At 34.6% G+C, this 20887-nt stretch overlaps 2 protein-coding genes across 3 annotated transcripts in view; both read left to right on the forward strand.

The window, feature by feature from the left end:
• Window positions 1-20887, forward strand: part of LOC114329196 (zinc finger homeobox protein 4) — a 1197903-nt gene that overhangs the window by 521600 nt on the left and 655416 nt on the right. The window lies entirely within an intron of this gene.
• Window positions 203-2811, forward strand: LOC126885850 (activity-regulated cytoskeleton associated protein 2-like). The gene is made up of 2 exons (XM_050652617.1): window positions 203-2268; window positions 2707-2811. The coding sequence occupies exon 1, from the start codon at window positions 674-676 to the stop codon at window positions 1553-1555; it is 882 nt and encodes a 293-aa protein (XP_050508574.1). The 5' UTR covers window positions 203-673; the 3' UTR covers window positions 1556-2268; window positions 2707-2811.

Here is a 20887-nt window from a genome sequence, read left to right on the forward strand (position 1 = left end):
TGATCTATAAACTTCTCTCAAATGTGTCGAATCATTTGTGAACAAGGTTTGTAATGATAGGCTGACGCTCCGTCCAAACATCGACACTCGGAACCGTGCGATTCTCTCAAATCGCGCAGGTGCCCCCACTAAGTTCCACCTCTCCGAACCAACGCCGCCAGAGGGATATTTAAGAGCATCGTAAGCGACGATCCGGCAGTCCTGAACGACCGTTCTGGGCTCCATAACCAGCCAAGCGAAGTGAGCGAGGCCGGCCAACCTGAATCGCGACGTGCACCGTTCGTGAGGTGATTCGTAAACTCAGGCAGGCCAACTCGAGACGAGACGCACGGTGTACCGAAGTGAGGTAATGTGCGACTCGTAATTCAACGGAGGCAAGCGTATTGAGCGAGCCCCGATAGATATAATATATTTGAATACCTCTGTTAATTTTGGTTCTTCTGTTACAGACGCCCATCCGGAGGAAGACTTCGCTGGAACGGGATAAAATATCAAATTATTATTTTGCGTTATATTGTTATAATTTAGAGTTAATAAATTTGCTTTGTTTTCAACCTGTGTTTTACTGAGTCTGTCGTCCTGAAAGAACTACCCGTTACAAATTTGGCGCCCGAGCAAAAGTCGAAATATACGCAAGTAAACGTCGTTATTCGACGCCCAGATAATACCAAAAATGCCGACAGATAAAGACACAGACTCAGTATCAGGTGCCACGACGGGTACGTCATGGATAAATCGTCTTTCCAAAGAGGAATTACAGCGCGACGCCGAAAGATGCGGGTTGGATTCCAAAGGAACCGTCGACGAGTTAAGATTAAGACTCAGAACCTTTTATAAGGATCGCGGGGAAGCGACAGGAACAATCCCAAAAAGCAATACTTCCAAGGAAGCCGAACCAGAAACACTGACCCAAGAAATTTCATTAATCAGAAACCAATTACAAGACTTAACAATGACAAAACAAATGAGGCAATCAGATTTGCTAAATCAAGTGCGGAGGTGGAACACACACTTCGACAAGAAACATTCGGATGCAGTAGACTTCATAGAAAGGATAGATGAATTAAGCCTAGCCTACGAGATCGATAAGCAAGATCTGCTAAAAGCATTACCAGAATTGTTAGGAGACCACGCATTGTCATGGTACCGAAACAACAACAGAAATTGGGATTCATGGACGGACTTCATCAAAGATTTTAAGAAAGCTTTTTATCCCAGAGAATATTTGCTACAGCTAGAGGAGCAAATCAGAAACAGGAAGCAAAGGAAAAACGAACCAGTGGATAGATACATCACGGATATTCAAACATTGATCAGACGAGAGGGATCTTTGTCAAGAAACCAAGAACTCGACAGGATATATAAAAATATGCTGCCAGAATATAAGCTATACGCTCGCCGCCGGGATTTCGAAGACTTATCGGGATTGCAAGAATTGGCCCAAGAGTACGAAACTTTGGAAGACGAAAGGACCCGAGAAAATAAAAATTTTCACGGAAATTGGAGACGTACAGACCCTACAGAATACGATGCCAAAAGAAACATTACGATTTAAGGCGAAGAAACTGGCGGCCACATCCAGGAGACCGTGTCATGAAAAAGGAACACTATCTATCATCGGCTAGCGCAGCGTTCACCAGCAAGTTAGCGCCAAAGTACTCAGGACCATACACAGTAACATCCGCGATATCGCCAGTAATCGTAAAACTGAAATTTGCCGACAGCAACAGCCGTAAGCAGATAACGGCGCATGTGAAAGATTTAAAGCCATGGGTGGGGGAAGACGTCTCGACAGAAATCCCATCCCCACCAAAGGAAATCACTATATAAGCAGCAATATTAGCATTCAGAATTTAGTTCGTCCACATCCACCATGGAAGATATTCTAGAAATTCCTGAACAGATGACCCCCCTAGGAACGCCAGAGAGACCCGGTCTGCCCGTGACACCAGGGAAAGACGCGGAACGGATGTTAAAGAGATTCCACGAACTATTTGGAACGCCGCCATCCCCGCCAAGGAAGCAGAGTGTCCTCGAATCCCCGGCGGCCCCAGATACACCAACGGGGCTCGAAGCCCAAGCCGCATCCACTCCAGGAGAACCTCAAACCGCAGAATACTCTGACCTATTGGAAGTCGTCCCAAAGCGACTAATTGAAGGAGGGACCAAAAGATACAGAATTTCATGCAATAACGGGAGAAAAATTGTAATAAAGATACCACGAGGGATAGATGGAATCAAACGACTATAGACGCCAAAAAAAAAAAGGTATGTTACTTTTTTTTTTTTTTTCGAAGAAGAGGGGGTGTAATGATAGGCTGACGCTCCGTCCAAACATCGACACTCGGAACCGTGCGATTCTCTCAAATCGCGCAGGTGCCCCCACTAAGTTCCACCTCTCCGAACCAACGCCGCCAGAGGGATATTTAAGAGCATCGTAAGCGACGATCCGGCAGTCCTGAACGACCGTTCTGGGCTCCATAACCAGCCAAGCGAAGTGAGCGAGGCCGGCCAACCTGAATCGCGACGTGCACCGTTCGTGAGGTGATTCGTAAACTCAGGCAGGCCAACTCGAGACGAGACGCACGGTGTACCGAAGTGAGGTAATGTGCGACTCGTAATTCAACGGAGGCAAGCGTATTGAGCGAGCCCCGATAGATATAATATATTTGAATACCTCTGTTAATTTTGGTTCTTCTGTTACAGACGCCCATCCGGAGGAAGACTTCGCTGGAACGGGATAAAATATCAAATTATTATTTTGCGTTATATTGTTATAATTTAGAGTTAATAAATTTGCTTTGTTTTCAACCTGTGTTTTACTGAGTCTGTCGTCCTGAAAGAACTACCCGTTACAGGTTGTCTTAACAAGAAGAAATGATCTCTTGATTTAAGGTATGTACCCAGGGTGGTGTTTTGATTTATGCAGTTTGATTGTATATTTAGTTACACCTTATTTATTCAAAAATTATCAATACATCGGACGTGTAAGGCAATATTCCTAAGCGTCACAAATGAATTCATTTGAATAAAATATGACCCACGGTGGGAGTTAATTTGTCATTATTGACAACATATTCTTTCGAGTCTGTTTATCTTGTGCTTTCTTTGATCAACATTAAACGCTCTGTTGTGGGTTTGCGTAGGCCAATATCTGCATAAAATCATTAAGATGTCTATACACGCACACACGTTTAACCTTAAATTCAATAAAACAAAGTAGATTATGATACCCGCAAGTTTATTACAAGATAATTATATAGTATGTCTTCGTACTGACACGTATAAAAAGGATGTGTATTTCTTATTGGTAACTTGTCAATAACAGTTTCTCTTCTTAGTATAAATAAATTACATGGATAAATCGTCTTCGTATTGCAATGAGATGAAAATTGTTATTGATTTTTATTTATATTATTATTATTCATATCTGAGTATGTAGGGTTCCATTTTCGTTGAAATTTTTCCGCGCTGGACAGATGGGACGTGAATTTCAAATTATATAATTCCCTCATCTTCCTAGCTACAGCATCTGATTGACTTACATTTTTAGAAGCCACGGAGGTGTAACCAGAAAATGGTCCCAATAAAGTTTTTGATTAATTATTATTATTTATTTTATTAAGTTGAAAACTTTGACTTTTATCCAGCAGATATCGCTATGATACCAAGACCATTTCGTTAGTTGCAATACGAGGCTAGTCATCTGGATTATTTCAGTTTGGTTTAGAGATAGCAATATATGCATTATCTGATAAAAACTAACGAGTTTTGAAACCGTTCGGTAAGGGTGCTAAAAATGGTTATTCATTTTAATTTCTATTAGTATTTCTCCTATCTGAGTATGTAGGGTTCCATTTTCTTTGGAATTTTTCCACGCTGGACAGATGTGAATTGCAAATTATAGAATTCGCTCATCTTTCTAGCTCCAGCATCCGAATGGCTTACATTTTTAGAAGCCACGTTGGTGAAACCAGAAAACGGTCCCAATAAAATTTTCGATTTAATATTATTTTATATTTTATTAAGATGAAAACTTTGACTTATAGGTATCTAGCAGATGTCGCTATGACTCCTAGACCATTTTGTTAGTTGCAATACGAGGCTAGTCATCTGGATTATTTTAGTTTGATCTAGAAATAGCAACATATGCGTTATCTGATGAAAAACTAACGAGTTTTGAAACGGTAAGGGTGCTTGTTGCGCTCTCTAAACGAACTGAAATACAGGGTGAGTCACCTCTAACGGGACGGAAGATTACAGCGAAATGGTAAAAGATTTGAAAAAAAATTTAAATTAGTAGTTTGTAAGTGGATAAAAGCTACATTTTAAAATTACTTTGGAATATACAGGGTGTCCCAATAAATGGCGGCATATCAAAGTTATATTTTTTCTTATGGAACACCCTGTATGTTATTGCATTTTTAATTGTCCGCAAAAAATAAGGTATAGTTTCATAAGGCTTCCCTATACCTATGTACAGAGTGTTCTGAGTTATGTTGACTTTTCTTAAAATGTAAAGTTTTAAAAGAAGGCTTATTCTCAAGTCATTTAAGAAATTATAAAAAAAATACTTTTACACCTAAATGGTTGGATATTGGTTTAATATATTCCATGACTGATTATTACACATTTATTTACAGGGTGTTCAACATTTACAGTTTTTTTATTGGATTATTCAATGTGTCATATGATGCTTATTTTAAATGGAACACCATGTATATTGATAAACCATTATACTAAACGAAGTCACCTCTTTCGAATGGTATATGGATGTCCTATACCTAGGTCTAATAGTTTTTACGTAATTTACAATTATTTAAATTCTTAATCTGTAAATCGATTTTAAAACAAAAGATTATCTCATTGTATGACATCGCCATTTTATGACATTACGGTCTGGTAATTATCAAAAATATAAACATTTTGTATGATATTCAAATTTAATTGTTCCTAAAAATGAATAATCACGTTATCTACAAAAGAGTAGATATGATACTTTGCATTGGGGAGTGTTTGCAAAATTGTAGCTTACCTTCTAAAGTTTACGCTCAAAAGTATCCTGATAGAAGACACCCCAAAAAGGACGTTTTTGAGAGATTTCAATAGATTCCGTGCTACTGGTAATTTTGCATACGGAAAGTTAAATAAAAATAAACCAGTTATTTGTGATGACGTCAAGGAACTTGATGCCCTGCTTTCTGTTACGGAAAACCCAAATACTAGTAAAGAAAAAATTTCGGGTGAATTATAAATCATTCAAACGACTGTTAGAATACTTAAGAGAAACCACTATAATTCGTATAAAACTCAACTACACCAATATTAGACCGAACAGGATTATGATAAATATTTAACTTATCGTTTATGGACTTTAGACTTTGGAGAAGATCCTGATTTTTTTAAATGTATTGTATACAGACCAATCTACCTGCTTTTCATAATAATGGTCTAGTAAGTAGACATAATTTTCCTTTCATTATGATACAGTAAACAAACATTTATTTCGTACAGTTTATAAATCGAGAGTGACTATAAATATTATTTTTCAAATAAATTTACCGTTTAAGAAAATTGTAAATTACGCAAAAACTATGAGACTCCTAGTTATAGAACATCCCTATACCAGTTGAAAGAGGAACCTGTGTTTAATATAATAATTTATTAATATACATGGTGTTTTATTTAAAATAAGCATCATATGACACATTAAATAATCCAATAATGAAACTATAAATTTTGAACTGTAAATAAATGTGTAATAATCAATCATGGAATACATTAATTATAAAATAATTACCAGACCATACTGTCATAAAATGACAATGCCATACAATGCCATTAATTAACTACATCTTTTGCTTTAAAATCGATTTACAGATAAGGAATTTTAATAATTGTAAATTACGCAAAAACTATGAGACCTAGGTATAGGATATCCATATACCATTCGAAAGAGGTAAATTTGTTTAGTATAATTATTTATTAATATACATGGTGTTCCATTTAAAATAAGAAGCATATGCCATATTGAATAATCCAATAATGAAACTGTAAATTTTGAACAGTCTCTAAATAAATGTGTAATAATTAATCATGAAATACATTCAACCAATATCCAAATATTTAGATGTAAAAGTAATTTTTTTATAATTTCTTAAATAACTTGAGAATAAGCCTTCTTTTAAAACTTTAAATTTTAAGAAAAGTCAACATAACTCAGAACACTCTGTACATAGGTATAGGGAAGCCTTATGAAACTATACCTTATATTTTGCGGACAATTAAAAAATGCAATCAAGTATAGGGTGTTCCATATGAAAAAATATAACTTTCATACGCCGCCATTTATTGAGACACCCGGTATATTTCAGAATAATTCTAAAATGTAGATTTTATCAACTTACAAACTATTATTTTAAAATTTTTTTCAAATTTTTTACCATTTCGCGGTAATCTTCCGTCCCGTTAGTGGTGACTCACCCTGTATAGGACGGCTTTGGTTTCGTATTGCAATGAGATGAAAATGGTTATTCATTTCTAGTTCTATTAGTTTTACTCCTGTCCGAGTATATAGGGTTCCATTTTCGTTAGAGTTTTTCCGCGCTGAACAGATGGGACGTGAATTGCAAATTATAGAATTCCCTCATCTTCTTAGCTCAGCATCCGATTGGCTTGTTTTTTAGAAGCCACGGAGGTGTAACCAGAAGTTTTTGATTTAATATTATTTTATATTTTATTGAGTTGAAAGGTTTGACTTGTACATCCATAAACTTTATCCAATGTAATAACAATAATTATAACTTCATAATAGTCTAATCATTTTTTAACTATCCAAGGGATGTCTTAAGTTTTTGAGTCTGCATAGATATTTTTAAATGTAAAGACTGAAATAGTTTTGTACACACTTATGACAACAGGTGAAAGGGGGAGAAGTGTACTTTTGAAGTGTGTAAAATTCATAATTCTTAGCTGAGCGCTTTCGGCTTATAAAGCCATCTTCGGAGCTATGGTCAAAAAGGTCAAAATACCACTATGAAGAGAGATGGGTTCCATTTATGATATGAAATACTTCTGTTTCTCATGTAGTTTTTTATTGGTTGGAAAAAACCTTGTCTGTCTGTTTAAAAAATTGTTCAATTTGCTGTTGGTTATTTTTGTATCCAGAAAAGTTAAACATCAAGAAAGAGCACAAAGGACTTTCACACGAAAATTACATTATATATAAAACGAATATTTGATCATGGTAAGGTCAAAAAGACCTTACCATTTGAATACTGCGGTGTCAGATAGCAGAATGGTCGCCTCGCATGGAGGATTTTTAATGACAGTCGATGTAGACAGGGTGTGCTCGTTAAGGTGTCTTATAAGGATATTTTTACCGTATGATACTTTAAAAGGAGATAGGTCTTTTTAACGTCATCTTCTTCATTCGGCCAATCGCGACCACTGCTGGATATACTCCTCCCTAAGTTACCTCCACTGTTCTATATAATATGTACTCTCTATAATATGTCGTCCATCGCTCTAGTCAGTGGTCGTCCTCGGATTCTTTCATAATTTCTGGTCTCCATTTCATGTTTCGTCTTATCCACCCTCCATCGTCCAGGATATATGGATTGACTATCTAAAAAAGCTCTATGCAGAGGAAGAACAAAATGATGCTAGAACCGGAAATACCAGAAATTACCACAAAGGACGTTATTAGTATAAGTACACAGGAAGTTCGAAAAACACTTGAAAAGCTGAAGAACAGAAAAGCTGCAGGTAAGGATGGAATACCAAACGAATTACTGAAATATTGTGGAGCAGCAATGACAGAACAATTAACAACATTAATTATCAAAATCATAACTAATTCTACCATTCAAAAAAGGAGATAAAAAGCAGCCAGAAAACTACAGAGGTATCAAATTGTTAAATACTACCCAAAAACTAACAACTAAAATTTTACAAGACCTAATGAATCAGAGGATAAGTTTAGCAGTTGAACAATAGGGTTTTCGTACTGCAAGATCGTATACAGATGCAATATTCGCCATAACGTAAATTACTGAGAAATCACTAGAGCATAGTAGACCAGCATTTCTATGTCTGATTGACTTGAAGAAAGTATTTGATATAGTAAGAGTCAAAGATGTAATTCATCTTCTGTATAATAGAGAAGTCCCCCTAGATATCATAAAAACTATTGAAAACATCTATCCAAACAACAAAATGGAAGTCAAAATAGATGCACAGCTTACAGAACCTATAGATATTGGCAGCGGAATAAGAGAGGAAGACTCATTGAGTCCTATGCTCTTCAATATAATCATGGATGAAATCATCAAAAACTTCAACTAAGGAAGAGGATATACATAGAGTGGGAAACAAAGAAGTAAGAATCTGCTACGCAGACGACGCAATATTGATAGCCCAAGATGAAGATAGTCTGCAAAGATTCGTCCACAGATTTAACATTAGAGCAAAAGAATTCAATAGAAATCCAAAACAATAGTAATCAGTAAAGAACCAATCAGATGTAAAATAGAGATTGATGGTATCAGTATTGAACAGGTAACGTAAGTAAAATACCTTGAAATTACATTGTCAAGTTACGAAGACCTAGACAAAGAAGTGAGAAATCAAGCACAAAAAGCAAATAGACTGGCAGGATGCCTTAATAACAGTATATGACGAACCGACATATTAACACAGATGAAGTCAAGCATTTATAAAGCAAGTGTAAGACCAATAATGACATATGCATCAGAAACAAGACACGGTACAGCCAGAACACAAAGACTACTTGAAACTGCAGATATGAGAGTACTGAGAAGAATTAGAGGAAATAGGCTGAGAGATCGTTAGAGGAGTGAAGGCATTAGAAGACAATCTAACGTACAGTGTATAACCAGCGATACTCAACCTTTTTCTTTCCTGGGCCACATAGTAGCTATTGCCATAGCTTTCGGGCCGCAATCAAGATGAAGTAGTATACAGGGTGTTTCATTGGGAAACGGAAATGCTTGAATGGTGAATAGAGGTAAATGAGGCGGTTCTAGACATACTAAATTTATTGCTCCACCGACTTTATAACCGAGTTACAGGGTGTTTTATCGATTTTGCCCATAACTTTAGAACCACCTTGTATATTTTTTTTGATATTTGGTACACATATGTCACATTTAGAACCCAAATCTTCTTCTTCTTCAAGTGCCATCTTCGTTCCGAAGGTTGGCGATCATCAGGGCTATACGTATTTTCGAAACTGCTGACCGAAACAATTCGTTGTTGCTACAGCTATACTATTCCCGTAGATTCTTTAGCCAGGAGTTTCGTCTTCTTCCTATGGATCTTTTTCCTGCTATCTTCCCCTGCATAATTATTCGAAGCACTTCATATCTTTCGCCTCTTGTAATGTGTCCCAAGTATTGCAGTTTTCGTTTTTTGATCGTAAATATGACTTCCATTTCTTTATTCATTTTTCTCAAGACCTCGACGTTTGTGACTCTCCGTCCATGATATTCTCAAGATTCTGCGATACATCCACAGTTCAAATGCCTCCATTTTTTGTTGTGAACCCAAATCACTCAACTACTAATCACAAAAAAATCCAGGTCCGGAGTAAACAAAATTATAAATCCATTGTGACCTTGAATCAGCATCCTGTGTATTGAAATTTTCAAAACCAGTTTGCACATTATTTGAAAGAGCTTTAATGGGGCTTCCATTTTTTGCGCAGACAATTCAATGATTTTAATTTTGAAATTATGTCGAAATTTTTAAGAACTCGAACTTTCAAAAGAAAAATTTCTATATAATTTCAAAATTAATGTCATTAAATTATCTGCGCAAAAAATTGAAGAGAGCAATTCAACTTAGCTTTTTGTGCCCTTTTCAAGTGTGTAGACGAATTTTGAAAATTTTAATATACAGGGTGTTGTTTGAAGGTCACAATTATTTTAATTTTTTTTTTTGTTAATCCGGACCTGAATTTTTCTTGTGATTACTAAATGGGTCGTTGTAATGTAGTAAATAAGTATTGAGTATTTTGAAAATAAGTATTTGTTCAATAACTTTAATAATTTATTATTAAAAGTTAATAATACATTGCTTTTTAATCAGACTTCTTAAAAATTTCACTATAATTTGAAATTAAAGGCATTATATTGTTTTCCTCACGACCAAACACGCCTCAAACACATCGGCACACTATCAAATAATTTGAAAAACACGTGAAATTTGACAAATAATTTGATCACAGGGCCCTTTAGTTAGTTTTCGGGTCCCATAAAAAACGCTGGAGGGCCGTATGCGGCCCGCGGGCCGCAGGTTGAGTATCACTGGTATAAACGAATGGACACTAAATAAAAAAAAAGAATGTGTGTGTACTTTGTACGCACGTAAGAAGTTATACTTCTATTATATGATTTTATGATTATAAACGAAATTAATATACTTTTTATTTATATTTTATTTAAATATTAAATTAATTTATACTTACTACTTCTCAAACATTTTTATTAAAACAGTGCCAAAAATTAAAATAATAAAAAAATAAAACACACACAAGTACATTAAAAATGCCACAAATGATTTCTAAACATTAATTATCGGAAATTTTTTTAACTAAATACGTATTTTCTGAAAATAAAATTATATAATAAATATACTTACAATCATAAAATGTATAAAAAAAATAAAAAAATAAAAGTTTCTATTGGGATTCGAACCAACTTACCAAGCGGCTGGTATTTGCGTTGTATTTTGAGTCACCTGCATTAAAACTTCGCCACAGAGACAGCTTGTCATTATGTGCGAAGATCGTCTAACTAAACAGATTAACCTTTTGACATTTTTAACTTATGTAAATCAAATTATTTTGATTTTGAATTGAAATGATTTAGAATTGAAAAAATACAACAAAACATAGAGTAAGAAAACAATATATTAGGTGAATATTATTTAAATAAAAGTATTACATACTACTTATGTACTTTGGTAGGTTCAAGGTAGGTATCGGAGCCCGTATAACGACTAATAAATTTCGCAATCACTTGCGTCGTGCAAAGTGGCTATGTTCAAATATCATAACAAAATTTGATCAACTATTTATAAAACACTTACCAGTGAAAGATTCTTTAGCTCTGAATAAGCGAGATCTGCGGCACTCATACTAGTCACAGTTTGATGAGCTTTCACATTGGCATGCAACAATCATCTCTTCTATGTAAATAAGTCCAAAAATATAATATGAAAACTATTTAAAAAGGCAGTATAACCATTAACTAACTTTTTGTTTGTTTGTTTCTCTTCCAACAAATTTTAAAACGCAACAAGCATACATTATAACCAAACCACAGTCCCACAGCTGTGCCACAGCTGCCATATTGGATAATTTTTGTCATCTCATTTGAACATCCAATCAGAACAAAGTTATAATGCGCATGCGCCCGGTCGCTAGGTTTTCCCATATAAAATGTCACCGTCATTACGCCCGTAAAGAAGTATAACTTCAAAAAAATGGAATAACCACATAACCAGAATGGTGGACACACGTGTGGTCAAAATAACAAGAGATAAATCTCCAATCGGTAGAAGAAGTATCGGCCGACCGCGCAAAAGATGGAGTGACAACCTTCCATAGAGGTATCAATCCGCCAATGAACAAGCAGAATTGCTTATAAAGAGGAAGAAGAAGAAGAGATTCTACTAGTTCATTTGCTTCTTATCTTCAGTGTCAATTTATTAATTTTTACTATACATATATTACTGAAATATTTTTATAAGCTCGATCATTTTCTTAATATCTACAATGCAAAAGAAACATTAGTGGGAATATAATTATTTATTTTTTTTTATTTATTTATTATTTATACATATGACCTGGCCTCTAGTGACTAATCCAGGTCGTTTTTTCCTGATGGGATTACAGATATTTTTTTTTTTATATTTTTACATTTTTTACTCAACTATTAAATCTATTTTTACAATAACAATTTGCCATAATCTCTTAATTACGTATAACAAACAAATTTAAATAAACAATTTAAAATATTTTTGGTACTATCAACTCCCTTCTAAGTTATAAAGACAGTCCCTCTATTTTCAGAAGAGAGTTGGTAGTTTTTTTTTTTTTTATTTTTTTTTTATTTTTTTTTTATTTTTATGAATTATGTATTGAATTATTATTTTTATTTATTTATTTTATATTGAATTATTATTATTATAATTGTAAATATCTATTTTTGAATTTATATTTTATTTTATTTATTTTAACTTTATCTTACTCAACTTCATCAGGGTTAGATTATTGGTTGTCTTCTTCTATTATTATAGATTTCTTGTTGTTTTTTAGATATTATTTGTGCGAGATTGTTTAATATTTCAAAATATTCTTCATTTTGTAATATATCTCTTATTTCAATTCTTTCTAATCTTCTTCTCATTTCTCTGTGTTCTTCATTTTCTATAGTATTTTCACAATGTAACACTATATGTTCTGGTGTACCTAGTTCTCCACATTCACAATATGCATCATCTTTTAAGTTAAATCTTTCCAAATATGTTGGGTACGGTCCATGTCCTGTTAAAAAGTGTATTAAACCTTGTTTTGGATTAAAATAATTTGGAATGTTTTCTAATATTGGTATAAAATTGTATAAACGTCTAGATTTTGTTGAATTTTCCCATTCATTTTGTGGGAATATAATCTCCAATTATGTTTTTTGTGCACGAAAATCAAATTCAAGGAAGGAGTTCAAAAGAAGGATTAAAATGAATCATTGTTTGGTATTGGCCGAACAAGATACACTGAAATAAAGTGTGTGATCTAATAATGTGTTCGTGACGCGTAATTTGTCATACATAAAAAAATAAACCTGAAAAGATGTTCCTACTTAAAAACAAAAATCTAAAAATTTTCTTAATTGTTTATATTACGTAGAGAAGTCAAAATGCCAGTGGTTCAATAACTCTTGAAAGGAATTTTCGATTAAATATTTTAATAATCTCAGAGCCACCGAGAAAAAAATAAAGACGTTCACTTCTTCAAGACAATGCGAATGCGTATGATTTCTTTTATAATATATCTTGTAAAGTCTTCTTAACCCCTATAAGCAAAATTATTCCTTGTGTGTCGTACTGATTTCATCCATCCTGATAAGTCGGATGAATCGGGACCGCAGCAGATCCGGGTTATCGAAAATCCTGGTTAGCCGAAGAATATGGTAAAAACTAATAAAACACTGTATACTTACAGGTAAACTCCATTATAGTTAATTGCGAAAACATGAAATACATATGGACAATACATCTAAATTGGAGTTCGGTCCTGGCAGGTATACTAGTTGGTGCGTATTTGTCAGCTCCAAACAAAATAGTTATTTAGATAGTAGCTAATGAGTAAAAATTTTTTATTTTCGCATATATAAGTGTATTATAGTGCGTTCAATTATTGTACGTAAGTACTCTTTAAAATTATATAAAGCCAAGTTATTTCACTGGAATTTATTATTTATCAGAAGTCGGTTTGATACAAAAAACCCTAAACACGTTTATTCGTTATCTATAACGACATGATAAAATCACCTGTTGTAAGACAGGTCCGTATTTCAGGATTTACTTAGTTTTGAATAATAAATAAAATATGTCAAATCCGACTGCCGGGACTTCTGACTACAGGAGCGCCCAAATGGAAAACACTACTAAAACTTATTCTACTGCTTTGATTGAACAACAATTTCCAACAAAAGAACAAGCCATTGTATTCCCATCCATTGAAAACCTTAAACTTCAAGATTATCTGATTTCACTAGGAAAGTTGATCGAGCCCAAAAATATCCTATTTTCCTCAAGGCTTTCTAACAACAGAGTGTGTATGTACCTTGCAAACAAAAATGTCGTTGAAAATTTCATGAATAACTATGGAGGATCCATAGAAATTAATAACCAAAAAGTCCAAGCACGCAAACTAATCACTCCATCACAAAGGCTAATTCTGTCAAACGCTTGTCCCTCCATACCGCATGCTGTATTAATTCAAGAAATTGAAAAATTGGGCCTTCAACCCATGTCTCCCATGTCATTTCTCAAGATAAGCGCCGGTTTGCCGGAATTCAACCACATTTATAGTTTTAGACGACAAATCTTTATCACACCACCGCTTGCCCCAATACCTGAATCCATATTAATGAATTATGATAACACCAACTATAGAATTTATTTTGCACAAGATTCCTTGATCTGTTTTTCATGTAAAAGGCCAGGCCACACTGCAGCAAATTGCAAAACAATCCAAGAATCAGTTTCTGAAAATTATAACCAAAACCCCCACTCCCAATCATCTTCGCAACCCATACCTTCCGAAATACTTTCAACCAACCCCTCAAAAACTCCAACCTCACAACCAATTATCAATATAGATACAACCCAGTCCACACAAAATAGCTCAAAACGCAGTTTGGATGACATTGTTACACCTCCTCTAGCGCAAGATGCTAATTCAGAAAACCAAAGTCTTGAACCATTTGTTAAACCTAATGTTGCTCCAGCTAAAAAACCAAAGAAAAGTAAGGGAAAGACTCCAACTCACGTACTCATGGAACCGACCAAGGCATTCATCTCAGAGCAAAACCCTTCATTTGTTCTTGATTTTGATCAAATATCCGATCTATTTGAAAATGTTTATGGTGCACAGGACCCAGTCAGCATCATAAAAAACTACACTAGCGAATTTGAAGCTTTAGTGAAAATGCTAACAGCAATATACCCGTATTTCAAACAAAGATCGATTAAAGCTAGATGTACAAAAATTAGAAAGAAACTATTGAAGCATTTACAGATGGCTTACTCGGATACTGAGGCATCAGAGACTGAAAGTGAGTTTTCTCAAGAATAGAGTCATGAACTTCTGTGACAATCCCAAATTTCAGTTTTATTTATTATAAATGGGCTTCTCATCAATTTTGCAGTGGAACATTAACGGTTTCTATAATAACCTTCCAATGCTCCAAATAATTCTATCCAGACACAATCCAGATATAATTTGTCTTCAGGAGACTAATTTCAAAAATGAAAACATACAAGCTTTAAAAAAATTTAAAAATTACTGCAAAAACAGAACTAACCAAGATAAAGCCAGTGGTGGAGTAGCTATCTTTGTAAAAAAGTCAATTGAAACTACAGTAGTTCCTCTCCAAACTAATCTAGAAGCAATTTGCATTAAAGTTAACTCGAGTCCAAATATCTACGTTTGTAACTTATACTTACCTTCATCAACGCAAGTAGACTCAGAAGCATTAACTGAACTCTTACAACAAATTCCCCAACCCAGGCTTATTTTGGGCGATTTTAATGCTCACAACTTTTCATGGGGCTCTTCTACTATAAATACCAGAGGAAGATTGCTGGAAGAGATATTTGAACAGTCCAACCTTTCAGTCTTAAACGACGGCAGACCCACTAGATTTAATATACAGAACGGTGAATCTTCATGTATAGACCTTACGATATGCGAACCAGGTCTGACCCCACAGCTCACCTGGGATAGGCTGGATTTCTTGTATAACAGTGATCACTACCCAATTTTTATTCATAACAACAAAAACCAACGTGGACGGACATTTACCCCAAAATGGAATTTAAAAAAACCTAACTGGAATCTTTTTTCAAATTTAGTCGAAAGCAGTATGACCACATTTAAAAGCACCTCAAACATAGACGAGACCCTTAAGAACATTGTTGCCATTATCACAGAAGCAGCAGAAAGAGCAATAGGAAAAACTTCATACATAAAACAACGCAACCCCGTCCCATGGTGGAACCATGAATGCAAAACAGCAGTTGAATCTAGCAAAAGAGCTTTTAACAAATACAAGCGCTACAAGACTCTCGAGAATAAAATTGAATATACAAAACAACGTGCAATAGCCAAGAAGACAACTAGAAATGCCAAACGCCAGTCATGGACTCAATATGTATCAACGTTAAATGCAAACACTCCCATGACTGAAGTATGGAACAAAGTCAGAAGAATATCTGGATTAAACAGCAATCAGAATATCAAAAGCCTCGAGAGAAATGGAAAGGCAGTTACTAGTAATACTGAGATTGCTAAAATCCTTGCTAACACATACAAAAACCGATCCAGTAATATTAATTATAAAAAATCTTTCATTAATTACAAACAACATGAAGAAAATAAGAAAATTAGCATTACTCCTAACACAGATGAACCGTTAAATTTACCCATTTCTCAATTAGAGTATACGGAAGCATTATCAAATATTAAAGAAACTAGCGCTGGCCCGGACGATATTCCTAGTATTTTTATTAAACACCTTCCAGCGAGCGCTCACAAACAACTTCTAGATCTGTTTAACATTATTTGGCTTCAACACAAATTTCCTGAAAAATGGCATGAATCCATAGTAATACCTATACAAAAACCTAATAGTATTAAGACAAGTCCCGAGTCATACAGACCGATATCTTTAACATGCGCCATGTGTAAGTTACTAGAAAAGATTATTAACAATAGACTAAGATGGCACTTGGAGAGACAAGATTTGATTATTCCAGAACAAAGTGGTTTTAGAGACCAAAGGTCAACTATAGATAATATCATAGATTTGGAGAGTGACATTTCTGAAGCATTCGCACTAGGGGGTAAATGTCTAGCGGTTTTCTTTGACATATCAAGAGCTTTCGATACAGCCTGGCACGACTATATAATAAAAAAATTACATAGTTGGAACATTCAAGGTCACAGCCTATTCTTTATTAAAAATTTCCTTCAAAATAGAACTTTCAGAGTTAGGACAAATAACATAACATCAGATATAATGTATCCAGAAAATGGTATCCCTCAAGGCTCGGTTATAAGTCCTACTCTCTTCATAGTGGCAATCAATGATATCCTCAAAAACCTAAAATCGCCTGTAAAGGCACGAGTCTACGCAGATGATCTTGTAGTTTTCTGCAAAGGTAAAAATATACAAAATATATTTCGTCATACACAGAACTTTATACAAGACTTAGAAATCTGGTCACAAAAAACAGGTTTCTGTTTTTCCGCTGAAAAAACTCGCTTCATCTTGTTTTCAAAGAGAAACGTCACAAATATCCCCAACCTAAGACTATGTGATGAAAACCTAAAGCGTGCAACGTCAATTAAGTTCTTGGGCATGACATTCGAAGAAACCCTAAGCTGGAAACTTCATATAACAAATCTGATGTTATCTTGTCACAAGCGACTAAATCTTCTAAAAACTCTGGCCAATAAAGAATGGGGTGCGGATCGCCAAACACTTTTAATGTTATACAGAACATTAATCAGATCAAAATTAGATTATGGGTCTACTGTGTATTCTACAGCGGCTAAGACGCTGCTGAAAAAACTTGACAGTCTTCACAATCTCGCTTTACGTATAATATCTGGAGCTTTTCGCACAACACCAATCGAAAGTCTGTATTGTGAAGTTGGAGAACCCTCCTTAGAAGACAGAAGAGTTTATTTAAGTGTAGCATACGCCGCAAAAATCAGGTGTAACTCAAAAAACCCTACTATACAAAATTGTTTTACAGAAAAGTTCCCAAATCTCTTCATAAATAAACCAAGAACGGCCAAACCCTTCTACGCAAGAATTAGAAGCTACTTAAATCAAATAAACTATGCGTTCCCAGAATGCTTTCCTTCCAAACTGTCCTCAATTCCTCCGTGGCAAATAAAGAACCCTCAGTGCCTAACACACCTCATTTCTTTCGATAAACATTCAACAAACCCACAGTTAATCAAATCCGCCTTCAATGATATACTCCGCAATTACAAGGAGTATACACAAGTATACACCGATGCATCTAAATCAAATGAAGGCACTGGTGCTGCAGTCATAACCCCAACATCAACAAATAAATACAAACTCCCTTCAGAGTACTCTATTTACTCTGCTGAATTATACGCTCTATACCCGGCCACCCTTGCTGTCAATGCGTCCAGTAATACCAAATATATCATACTCACAGACTCTCTAAGTTCGGTACAGTCAATCCAATATGTCTACCCATCTAATCCTTTGGTCATCAAAATAAAACAAGAAGTTCATACCGCTCAACTGAATGGAAAAATTATCATATTCCTCTGGATACCATCCCATATTGGAATTCAAGGAAATGAAGAGGCAGACAACGCTGCAAAAGAAGCTGCAACTAGTGATAGTGCGGAGTGTACGGAAACATTTACGAGTGCGGATGTGAAAGCGGCGGTCAAACGTAAAGTGCGGTATATGTGGGAAGAAAAGTGGAAAGTGTCATCGGCCAAGCTACGCGAAATTAAAAAATCGATAAAACCCTGGCCAACATTACCAACAAGCCGGAGAGACCAGGTAATATTAACGCGACTCCGATTGGGTCATACGCGATTAACTAATAGTCATGTTTTTTCCTACAAACAAGAACCAAGATGTGACAACTGTGAAGAAAAGTTAACAATCAAACATTTATTGGAGAATTGCGCAGCATTAACGCCAAAGCGCATATTGTACAATATACCAAACAAACTGAGTGACATTTTAGGCCTACAGTGCAATATGTCAAATTTAAAGAGGTTCCTAAGTGCAATTAACATTTTATACAATATATAAAAACACAAATGTATTAAAAATTATTGTTCACCACTATTGTTTCGCTAATAGCCAATTTGGCTGATGCGATTTTTAATAAAAAAAAAAAAAAAAATACATCTAAATTACGTACAGTTGCATACAGTATTGTTCATTTCTTGGTAAAAAACTCAGTCAAACTGAAAAAATGTTTGTTTTGTCTGATGAAAATCGGTCCGGGTTAGCCGGACTTCCGGGTTATCGCAGGCCGACTTATCGGGGTTCCACTGTACCTTATTCTCTTTTCATAGTCGATCTCGCATCTCTTGCTTCACTGGTGAAAATGTTGGCGGATGTTATAGGTAATGGAATTTGGGAAGAGCTATGACATTGAAAATATCACGAAGAATATAACTAAATATCTCTTTTCTTACTCAGACCCTCTAAAGTATTTTAAAATATTTTAGAATCAAAAATATTTAGTTAAGTATATTATTAAGTAAGGTATTGGATTTTGGCAAGAGCTATGAATTTTGCCGATTTACTACTAAAGTTTATGTGGAATTTTCAAGGTCATAGCTCTTTCTAAAATCCAGCACCTATAATATGGATTTGTGAATATAGATTTGTCAATATTTCTTCATAATTGTTCAATCGGAAACAAAGTATTCTCTACATTTTAGGTTATTCTCAGGTTTCCTGTTTTCCCTTTTGTTTCGCTTTTTAACGTAAGTTGGAATTTCTTGTATAACATTATACTAGTACGTAATTTCTTATTTTTATCTTTAATCTCATTTTGTTAGTTTGTCCCATATATTAGGTATTAAAATATTTATCAGCTGGTTTTTACAATAATCAAAACGAAACATTAGTGGAAATATTATAATCTCAACCGATTGTTTGTGGGCACGAAACTCATATCAAAGTTAGAAATTCAAAAGTTGGATTGAAATAAATTATTGTTTGGTATAGAACACTCTCTGAGCAATCCATTAGACCGGGCAGTATCGTCGCCCCCGCTAGCGAAATTATTCCGATTCGATTTTTTTGCACAAACTTACTCAAAAAGAGGTCCTTATAACATATCCACAGGGTGCCGGGCGGTGCCGTGGTCGAAAAATTGTTTTAACAAATTTTTTTAACAAATTCAGAAAAATAATTTTTTCATTCCGAACAAATTTTTTTAGATAAATTGGGTTATTCTGAGCAAAAAAGGTCTTTTGTCATTTTTTCGAAAATTGATTGCTGTCGAGTTATATGGGATTAAAAATTTGAAAACTGCGAAAATTGCCATTTTCAAGTCTTAATAACTCGAGTAAACATTATTATTATGAAATTCAAAAAGTGACCAAATCAAGTTTCAAACCCCTTCTTCAAGGTCATGAAGAGATCTTTGTGATTATTTTATTACAAAGCTGTTATTTTTAATTATTAACAATTAGCGCTATATTCCAGGATGTATCCGTCGCCCCCGTTAGTGAAATTATTCAGATTCCATTTTTTTGCAGAAACTTACTCAAAGCGAGGTCCTTATAACATATCCACAGGGTGCCGGGCGGTGCCGCGGTCGAAAAATTGTTTAAACAATTTTGTTTTAAACAAATTCACAAAAATATTTTTTTTTATTGGAAACGATTTTTTTTAGATAATTTGGGTTATTCTTAGCAAAAAAGGTCTCTTGTGATTTTTCTCTAAAATTGATTGTTGTCGAGTTATATGGGCATTTTCGCATTTTTCAAATTATAAATCGCGTATAATTCGACAATCAATTTAAAAAAAAAATCACAAGAGACATTTTTTGCTCAGAATGTCCCAAATTATCTAAATTATTTTTGTGAATTTGTTTAAAGAAAGTTGTAAACAATTTTTCGACCACGTCATCGCCCGGCACCCTCTGGATATGTTATAAGGACCTCGTTTTGAGTAAGTTTCTGCAAAAAAAATTAAATCGGAATAATTTCACTAACGGGGTCGACGATACATCCTGGACTATAGCGCTAATTGTTAATAATTAAAAATAACAGCTTTCTAATAAAATATTGACAAAAATCTCTTGAGGACATTGAAGAAGGGATTTGAACCTTGATTTGGTGAACCTCGCTTTTTTCAAATTTTTAATTGCATATAACTCGACACCAATCAATTCTAGAAAAAAATGACAAGAGACCTTTTTTGCTCAGAATAAGCCAATTTATCTAAAAAAATTGTGTTCGAAATGAAAAAAATATTTTTGTGAATTTGTTTAAAAAAAATTGTTTAAACAATTTTTCGACCACGGCACCGCCCGGCACCCTGTGGATATG

Source organism: Diabrotica virgifera, chromosome 6 (assembly GCF_917563875.1).
Source record: "Diabrotica virgifera virgifera chromosome 6, PGI_DIABVI_V3a".
NCBI classification, from domain to species: domain Eukaryota; kingdom Metazoa; phylum Arthropoda; class Insecta; order Coleoptera; family Chrysomelidae; genus Diabrotica; species Diabrotica virgifera.